At 35.1% G+C, this 10,710-nt stretch overlaps 1 protein-coding gene across 7 annotated transcripts in view; it reads left to right on the forward strand.

The window, feature by feature from the left end:
• Positions 1-10,710, forward strand: part of LOC117102821 — a 25,756-nt gene continuing 15,046 nt past the window's right edge. The window contains exons 1-4 of one of the 7 annotated variants that reach the window (XM_033243247.1): positions 1-129; positions 2,336-2,498; positions 7,231-7,284; positions 7,959-8,196. In XM_033243247.1, coding sequence (XP_033099138.1) covers positions 8,038-8,196 — 159 coding nt within the window. In that variant the 5' untranslated portion in view covers positions 1-129; positions 2,336-2,498; positions 7,231-7,284; positions 7,959-8,037. Of the gene's footprint in view, positions 130-1,447; positions 1,479-1,934; positions 2,054-2,335; positions 2,499-7,230; positions 7,331-7,958; positions 8,197-10,710 lie in introns of those variants that run through there. The other 6 variants (XM_033243244.1, XM_033243241.1, XM_033243240.1 and 3 more) reach the window with 6 other exon arrangements.

Below are 10,710 nucleotides of genomic sequence, written 5' to 3' on the forward strand. Positions count from 1 at the left end.
AAACGAAACAGTTGCAACAGTAAGGTACAGTATTGCACTTCTGACGGAGTTTAAGAACAGCCAGTGATGTACTTGTGTCCTCCGGTATAGACACATGCTCTAATTACACCTCGTCCTTTGGATGAAACGGTGAGTTGTTTGATCCCACGTGCATAATGATAGGAAATGTATTCAAAACGAACTCTAGTACAGTATTTGAAAATAGTGTATTTCGCGGTGTACTGTTGGACTGCTGGACTACTCTACCTCTGAGGTCTAATCCGAATTCCTTGACATTCCTGCTGTATGCTTCATAAAATTATACTATCATTCATTTTAACAAAGTTTCGGAATAGTGTTGATTTTAAATCTAGTTTATCCTGCCCCTATGTTCGTATTTTTTTTCTTTCGGTATAGACATGCCAATTTTCGCCGGAGATTTTTTTTTGTATGTAGGTCTAATCATTCAATCATCTGACAATCGAACTAAAGTATTCCACATATTATCCAATGTAGCTTGGCCTACTTGCCGTGGTTTTGTAGCTTTTTTGTATAAAGTCGAGAAATTGAAAAATGAATGTTTTGATTACATCTTAATTTAAGTAGGCCTGTCGACCACAAGGTACGTTTTTCCCATCTAGACCTAAATTTGTGTTAAAGAATGGATGACTATAACAGCACAGGAAGTCGACTTACGACGTAAACAAAACATGCTGATTGGAAGAAATACAACCAATGTTTAGGGAAATGTCTAATCCTTAAAAAATTGTTATTTTAAACTTTTTTAACTTCCGTGAATATTTCAGAGTTGTTTTTTTTTTTCTTTCTTTGTCAGATTGCTCTTCTGTTACGTTGTAATTTATACTATTCATTGCATTATTCCGCTTGATTCTGGGTTTTTCCCCATGCCTTAAAACTTTAAATTAATATATTAATTAATAACAATTAATTCTCGGAATTTCGATATGAGTGCTTCGGTGAAGATGGTTGAGGTGTGCTGTTTGAGGCGTCGAGATGGTCTCGGCTACTCATCGGGTCTTGTGTCAGTTGTAGGAATTGAGTTATTGTTATTTTTTTATTCCATTTCTTTTGTCTATGTTTTCTTTAGGATGCATTGTGCCACTGTTACAAAAGTGTCGTTCAAAATGAATTATTATTACATTATTATATATAAAATTAAAATTAAGAGAAATCAGGAGGGTGAGATGACGCTACTTTTTTTCGGCTAATAAAATGGTTTAGAGAGTTAAAAGAATAATATAGCAGTATATGTTGCATTTGTTTTCGACGCACTCGTTTTCTTGTTTACGTTCACCCCTCTAAAAAAGTTCAGAATAAAGTTTTAGTAGGTCATTATCTTCCCATGCGTGTCATTCAGAGATCAGTGAGTACTGCGCAGTGAGTCAGAAAGCATGTGAGTAGGCCTACTTGTCCAGGAGCTGAGATAATAGTACGTTTGAGGTACTAACATAAAGGAAGTTTTCCATATTTTGTTAATTGTAAGTAAGTGCCTATCTAAGTGGTAGTGGAGTAGCATGCCTATAAGGAACCCTTAAATATAAGGGGACAAAACTGTTCTACTGCGCTTAAAACAGGTCCATTTGATAGGAGTTGATCAAACGTATAAGAATGTATGCATTTGGCATCTAAATACATCGTTTTTATAGCTCAATTCCGGCCTTCAACATTGTGCCACTGTTACAAAAGTGTCGTTCCAAATGAATTATTATTACATTATTATATATAAAATTAAAATTAAGAGAAATCAGAAGGGTGAGATGACGCTACTTTTTCGGCTAATAAAATGGTTTAGAGAGTTAAAAAAATAATATAGCAGTATATGTTGCATTTGTTTTCGACGCATTCGTTTTCTTGTTTACGTTCACCCCTCTAAAAAAGTTCAGAATAAAGTTTTAGTAGGTCATTATCTTCCCATGCGTGTCATTCAGAGATCAGTGAGTACTGCGCAGTGAGTCAGAAAGCATGTGAGTAGGCCTACTTGTCCAGGAGCTGAGATAATAGTACGTTTGAGGTACTAACATAAAGGAAGTTTTCCATATTTTGTTAATTGTAAGTAAGTGCCTATCTAAGTGGTAGTGGGGTAGCATGCCTATAAGGAACCCTTAAATATAAGGGGACAAAACTGTTCTACTGCACTTAAAACAGGTCCATTTGATAGGAGTTGATCAAACGTATAAGAATGTATGCATTTGGCATCTAAATACATCGTTTTTATAGCTCAATTCCGGCCTTCAAGGATTTTAAGTTACTTTATGATCCCAAGAGAGCCAGGCATTCGGAACTGTCATTGTGATTGTACGTTTAATCGATCCAGAATTCTCTGTATTTTTTGTAGGTCTTGTTTTCGTGTGCAAACCTGTTACGTGTATTGGTACGTTTTTCAATTAAAATTCGGCCTGACCTCGACACTCTAGAAGAAAATAAATACTGGGATTAAAAGTGTGACCTACGTGATTTGCCAGTCCTGTATGTTTTCCCCACTTGCTTTCTTTGATTAGGTAGGTTAATGATTTGCTTTATACTGTTATCAAATAATATGGAAGTGTTAGAGACTGAATATGTGGCTTAAAAGCATTAACGACATAGGTCTCGAATAAAGTTGAACTATAAATAAAATAACTAGGCCTAGCTGAAGTGCTTACGAGGCCATGTAGCCTACTATTTTAGCAAGGTAGCCTATGGACTTTGAATTCAAAAATGAAAACAATAAACTCTTTCGCTAATTAACAGATGTTTGTAGGGGCCCTAATATTAATATTTATTTTCTATGCGCAGATGATCTGCATATTAATATGTTACAGTTGGCAGCGTTATTTGGGCAGTAATTTGTTCACCGCATACTCACCCGGTTTCCATTAATTTCAAAGAGTGGGGGGGGTGTGGAGAGAAGCAATTAAGATGCCCAAGAACAAACACAGATAACCACTACAGACTCCAAAATGATCTCTCGATTAGAAACCATCCATGTCAAATTGTTGATGTTCTTTCTGAATAAATAAATAAACACTTGCATATATAAACCGAGCAATCAATTAGACCTAAGACTTTGGTATTTTTTTTCTCTCGTTGACTAATGGTCATTTATTTAAATTCTTTCATTTGAGAAACATTGTATTGAATTTACATTCTTTCTTTCAGTTTTCCGTTGAGGTAACATATAATAAATTTATAATATATTTTTAATCTTTAAAACATACAGTCACATAAAGTAAAATAGATGAAATTACTTAAGCACGGCATAAAAAATTGTATAATAGATTTGACAATGTTTTGTTCACCTTTACGTGTATTAAACATTGTTTTACAAAAATTAGCAAAACAATCAATTTGTTATATTATGTTATTTCTACGTTCTTTTTTATTGGCTCAAAATACAATCGAGTTATTGATTTCATCTATAAAATCGATTTCTTTGTTACACTTTCTTGATTGATATTCACATGTTTACAATGATAGAACAATATGCAAATAATCGTCAATAGTGCCATAAAGGGGTGAGGAGTTAGCTTGAATTTAAATAGCATCCCTTTACCACATTAGATAATAAATTTAAATTTACTTTAAATTAAATGTGACAATGCCAGAAAGGATACATCGCATAAAACACAGTGTTTTACCATCAATATGGATGTCCTAATTACCCCAAATTATTTTTTTCTCTCGTTGAGCGATGGTCATTTATACAGAATCACATAATACATCATAATTATTCAGTATCACATAATACATCATAATAAAAAAAAACAATATGTTAATTACTATATGAAATACTGAATGTCAAGTTAACTGTAAAATAATAGTCATTCATATACCGTAAAAATAATCTGAATGTAATTAACAAATATTTATAATGTTAATATTTACTTGCAATTACATATCAAATGTATTATATCAATTATTTATACTCTATGCAGTTATTCAAGCCTTAGTAGTACAACTGTCTTGTACCATTATTTTCTGATATTTTGTAGTAAAAATAGGCCTAATTATATTATATATCAATAATTAAATCCTTAAATTTGCTAGCCTTTGCTATTAGCTAATATAATTCTTTTATGTAATTTGCTTCTATATTTAAGCTCGGCATAAAAGATTGGTATAATAGGTTTTGATAATTTTAGCCATGCTTTATAAATTACAAAGGCTCCAAGGTCATAAATTAATGTACAGTATTGTATTTGTCCTTTATATTGTGAATTTTCGTAGTTTGTAATTTAAATATATCATTTCGAATAGTAATTGATAACTTGTTACCATAGAATGTAAGCCTATTTTTATAGGACTTGACATCATAGCAATAACAAATATTACACTTTTATTATTATTAATATTTTATTTTATTGATATTATATCACATGAAATAAGATATTTAAAAATAAGTTTGAATGACTGGTCCGGTTACTGCATACCGTAACTCTTGGCGAGGAAAAAAAAACCCCTGCTTTAGAAGGATGATTAATTTAACATCTGCATGCCAACATGTTTATGAAGCCAATTTTATATATACAATAACCGTCAAAATATCCAGGTGAAACGGTGCTGCGGTTTACCAAAAGTTTAAGTACTGAGCCATTCCTGTTCGAAAGTGGGTGGGTTCAACGCTGGTATACTTAAAATTAAATTTAATGTTTTGCTCCAAATGTTTTCCCCAACATTGCCATGAAGAACAGTAAAGTTGTCGAGAAGACAGTGAAAGCTATGGTAAGGTAACCTCGAATGTATCCCACACTAATATAATATGCAAACAACAGTCAAGTAACAGCATCAATGCTATCAACAGTAAAGTTGTTTTACACATTTTGAGCACGCTTGAAAAATAAACAGAAAGAGACGATTATTTCACGTAGACCCATGCTCTTTGCAAAATTAATGTACTATAATCTGAATTGTTAACGCCTTAAAGAGGCGCTTCATCTTCAGCCTGATATAATTTGTTAATCAGTACCTTCACATCTTCGCTTTGGTAAGAAAAATACTTTTTGTGGCAATATTGAAGCCCTAAGTAAATTTTATTTTATTTATTTAATTCAGCTTAAGGTACTAGGGTCAAGGATATGCTAAACAGTTTAACGTATAATCACTCTTCAGAGACTGGCAATTATGTCACAAGACAAACATAATACACAAACGATGCTGTGTAGACTAAAACTCATGAGGCTTAGGGAGTGGGGTTCATTTGGCCGTGAGAAAAATCCTGTAACCGTAACAGGAATTAAACCCAGGGCCCTGTGCACTCAAAGATGAATTTAAATTGCCTTGCACTCCAACATAATTATTGCTGGCCTATCCACCAATTACGCATGACCTTCTGTGCTGAAAATTGAACCCTCCCCCACCCCAAATCTCATCGTTATTTGTTTCTATGCGGGCTTGATAAGGTAATAATTGTGGTTTTATTGTGAATTACAATTAAAGCCCACACTAAATCTTTACATTGTTTTATTCCAACTAGCCTTTTTATTGTGCATGTGTACTCCGGTCACCGTGGCCAAAGTAACTTTGCTAATGCACTAGGAATTTTAAGCACACTCAACTGCAGATAGCCCTAATAAACTTACTCAGATGACAAACTACCAAATAAGCCAAAAGTGTGATGTCATCTCATATCCATTGCCTGACATCATGCGAATTAACAATAACAACACACATTGTCACGATTTTGCTGAAACATTTATACAGGGTCAACCGTATGACCTGATTTTACCTGGTTATTCAAAGGAGGCTATGTATCGCTGGCTATAGATTGCCTCCTGGTTATACCACGGAAGATGAAATTATTAGAATTTTACATTTCATTAGCCTATCAGTTAGCAAGACACTGTAGGCCCGATGATGAGTTTGTGATTATCTATGTTAGCATATGGGTCACTTGGCAGTGAGGTATAAGCAGATTTGATCTAGAAACTTGATTCACTCTGGAACAATCGATATTCGAAAGGAAATTCTCCTTGAATGAATTATTTTAAAGCAATTGTCCTGACCTTCAACCTGACAAATTATAAGTATTTGTAATAGTTTTGACTGTACGGTTTGTTTTTATAGTTTGGCGAATTTGGTCTTTACAATTAAAACACTTTTGTTTAATAGGTTATATGAAGGTTCCGGGCACTGGACCTGTTAGTTAGAGGTTCATGTTTTTTTTGTTTTTTTTTTGTTTTTTTTTGGCTGGATTTTTCTTCAGTTCAAACTTTTTATCACACAATATATACAATAAATAGATAAATAATAATAACAGTTCTCGAATAGTAACGTAAGATGCTGTGTCAAGCATAGCCTTTTAACCAAAAGTCCATTGATAATATGTATGCCTATTTGTTTACGTCATTATATATATATATAGCTCTCAACATTCGATGAGAGCTATGCCTGTCTCTTATACACATCTAGATGTGTATAAGAGACAGATTAATATGTTACAGTTGGCAGCGTTATTTGGGCAGTAAATTGTTCACCGCATACTCACCCGGTTTCCATTAATTTCAAAGAGGGGGGGGGGGGTGTGGAGAGAAGCAATTAAGATGCCCAAGAACAAACACAGATAACCACTACAGACTCCAAAATGATCTCTCGATTAGAAACCAGCCATGTCAAATCGTTGATGTTCTTTCCCCTACAGCAAACCGGACGTTAGCAACGACGGAAGGTATATAGACAGCTGTTTCTTATCAACACTTGGGCTTCTGAAGTGGATTGAGCAGAGCGATATTTACTAATTTCATAATATATTTTCATTCAATTTTAATTTTAATTGATTGGATTAATATATAACAAAATCACATATAGCCATAAAGGTTACCATACTCTAGGCCTAAAAATGGTCATAATGATGAAAAATATAAATTAATAATAATAATAATAATAACAATAATTACCATCGTGACCGACCCCTCCCCGTCTACTTTAGCTGGGCGTGACCCACCTTGCTGTCCACGTGTTTCGTATGAGGATAAGATTACTCCTGGTGTGAAACACACCAAGGCCCAACCCCATAAGTCCAAAGGCATTCAGTGAATACTGAAGTAAGGCATTATTTTTCTAACATAAAATAAACAATACTTCCTAATGCATGAAGGTATGCTTGGATAATGCAATCCAAGAGCATTGATGATATACGATTCTTAAAATAACGTTTCGTAGAAATTACATTTGGCTTTAGTCACAAACAGAATCAATAGTTTTTCCAATTGTTACAGTATTTCTTTTTTGTTGGTACTGTATTTTGGTTTATAGTGAGGCATGAGGTGTAGAACCGAAAAACTTACAACGACCACACAGTACATTCAGGTAATTGTCAACATTGTTGTTTGTTGTGGCGTGGCTGACAAATCAGGTGAGGCAACTCATAGGCCTATATCAAAACGCGTATAATTTAAACATCGTACATGCATTGGTAAACCACCAGTGGCAGCGCCAGCGGGGACAGGGGAATTTCATACAGATAATTTTCTTCTCCCAATCCCCCCACCACAGCCCCCCCCCCCCCCCAAAACCACACACACCCCACAGCCCCCCCCCCCCAAAAAAAAGAAGAAAAACCACAATTCGTAGGGGAGAAGAAAAAATATATATTTTTTACTCTATCTATAAAATTGATTTAATAAGCCTCTGAAACCCCCAAATTGTCATGGTTTTCGGGGGCTTCGCCCCCTGTACCACTTTCAACACCCGACCACATCCACTTCGGGCAACCCCATATAAAATTGTACCTTGCCGTTCACTTTCTCCCCCTAGATTTCCGACTCTGGAGCAGCCACTGTAAGCCACGTTTTTACTTTCTCTGAGAAATATGAACTTGTGTTTAATTAAATTTACTGTTTTAGGAATATTTTTATTTAGTCATTTAAAACAATGCCTGAGCAACATCGAAATTATTTACATACCTATCTAATAATGGTATGGTCCGAAGTTTTTAAATTTCTTGTCTTTATGACCAAAATAAATTGTTTGGTTTTCCTCAGGTCGATTGCAGTGTTACTCTTGATCTTTCTAAGCTGGCTTAGCCGAAAAGACCAGTTGTAAAAAATAGTCGGCCATAGCATGGCATCATCGGAAGGACCAATCGCTGGAACAGCCATCTGCAGACGACAACCCACTCCGATCTCTATAATGATGTTCTGTTACCTTACAATATGCATTATCATTTCAGTTATATTTAAAGTTAATTCATCTCCGGTGTTGCCGAAACAGTCAGAAACGGTAAGTTCTGTTTAATGAATCTACATAAAATGCTAGAAATACAAATTAAGTACGTATCTGTGCTATAATCGGGGGTGGGGGAGGGTGGTGTAGAACCATATTGTCCAACAAATTGAATTAGTAATACTATCTTTTGTGGGCCTAATAACACTTTTGATTTAAGTAGGCATAAATTATTTTAGTTCTCATAACTAGGGCTTCAGTATTTTGATCTTGTTGCATTCGAAATTGAAACCGTCAGTTTATGCGTTACATCTCTACTTCAGTACCGTACCTAAAAAAGAGTCAGATTTGATAATTTACATAGGCCTTTCCTAACCTATCCTTGTTAAATTTTGTAACTGATGAGTATTACTATTGTAGAACCATAGGCTTGTCATAATTGGGAGAGGGTTGTGGGGTCATGCATCGATTTTCAGCATAGAGTATAGTGACTTTAAAAAGTTTTTTTTCCAATATCTCGAGATACAAGATATATTTATTGGTCAATCTGCACATGGTTTACATAAAATTTGGTTTGCAGATGCTTCAATAGATACCAACACATGCAAAATGCAAAAGACAAGTATCGAGACATATTGCAATACAAACGATGGAACTTAAACTACTGTACTTAAAAGGCTAACTAAGACGACAAACATATTCGAAAGACACAAATGGCAAGGAATTTTTAGGATAAATATATAACAAAGGCAAGATACATAATATTTTTACCATTCATGGATTACAGTTGAGAGGGGAAAGAGGTTTTGTGAGTTCCTGTAAGAATAGACGAATTTAGATACCCTGCAAAATGTGATTGCTACGTTTTGTGGATTAAGTTTCCCCATAGGGTGTCAAAGTTTGATTTAATTATCTGTTGGACTTTTAAAACTAATATGTTGAGTAAAACCACTGTCACCCGTCCTTTAATTATTCTTTCCGTTAGAAAGCTTTACTTAAATAGTGAGCTCAGCTGTAGCACCTGTATTGATTGGTTATCTCTTAGTCTGAGTTTTAGATCCAACCAATGCCAAATCTCTTTGGAAATTATACAGTGACAACACAAAGGTCATAATTTAAATTACATTTAACATGGCACACTGTACTTTTTATTATGATTGTTTTACCATCAAAGTGTATGTAAATACACCTGCATTTCCACACAACATGCCTTTGACGTCGTTGCGTCAGGGACGCTGATCCCGATACTTATTTAGTGGGGGAGGCAGAGGCGGAGGGGTACCTATATCCTTGGGTAAAATAACTTTTTATTGGATTATCGTAAAATAACGAATGTCAGAAATTTACCGTCTCTTGGGGTCTTGCGTTAATAACTACATTAACCGAAATTTTCGGAAATATTGAAGGTTTATTTTATGCCGATTTGGGTGCTCCGTTGACAAAGTATGGTTGTCCCCTTTTCCGTTAACCTAAGTGCAGAGAATATAGACCGTATACAATAGCCTCTTAAATTATACACTGCAAAAGCTCTGGAAGAATGATTCGCCCTTGCACTACTCCAACCCTAACTTGCTCGTCACTCTCGCGTTCTTCCTTTCCATCGTGATTATGCCTCGAATGAAACTTATGAGACACTGTCCCTTGAATCAATGTCACATTTCGTATCTTGAAAATGATACAGTTAGGCCTATGTCGTTAATTTTTGTTCACATTTTCGTCGGAAATTAGGATACTGGTGAGACAATGTTTATAGTGTTAGGGTTCACCCTTGCCACTTTTCACGTCAAACGGTAACCGCACTTGCGGAGTACTTTAAAACGAATTTCATTCCGATCAACGATAAAAAAAAAACTGCCTTCAGTTATAATTTGTACACCTTTATATCCCAAAGCAACAGGGAATGGTAGGTGATGTTAAGATTGATCCTAAAGGACTCAAACCAGACTTTCAAATTACAGTCACATTTTATATCTTCGATTCACAAAGAAGCTTTGTATCAGAACCAACGCGCTATGAATTCGTAGGTCAGACGAATGCATCGGTTCATGTGAAATACCGTAATTTACCATTTTGGGCCATGATGAGACTGGTATAAAAACAAACGGAACTGAAATACCGTGTATTAATCAAAGGTGTTAGGCAAATAAAATAGGTCCATTATGGTTAATCGTTCATAGGTAATTTTCGTAATAAATTACTGTAATGACTGGGTCGAGAATTGTTGGCATCTCATTCATTGTCGTGGTCTTTACTGCTACTATTATAGGTTGCAATACGTCTTTCGGACTACGATGAATATTCACTCGATACGGTAAATTTACAAAATCACTGAGTCTGTTCAAATAAGTTTCTGTTCCTCCACTCCGTCCCGCTTATTCTACGTGACCATAAGTGCTAAAAATACTACTACTATTACCACAACTGTTCTAACTTACCGAGCTCCACCATATAAGGTTTCAGTCAGTATGAGAGAAAGTGCCTGGGGGGTTGGATCTGCGCGTATACCTACAGGTCCATTATGGATAATGGTATGATACTCGCCTTGATAGCGAAGGTTGCAGGTTCGAATCC

The sequence above is a fragment of the Anneissia japonica genome, unplaced genomic scaffold, assembly GCF_011630105.1.
Source record: "Anneissia japonica isolate Jap-2015-1 unplaced genomic scaffold, ASM1163010v1 scaffold32248_len650992_cov182, whole genome shotgun sequence".
NCBI classification, from domain to species: Eukaryota; Metazoa; Echinodermata; class Crinoidea; order Comatulida; family Comatulidae; genus Anneissia; species Anneissia japonica.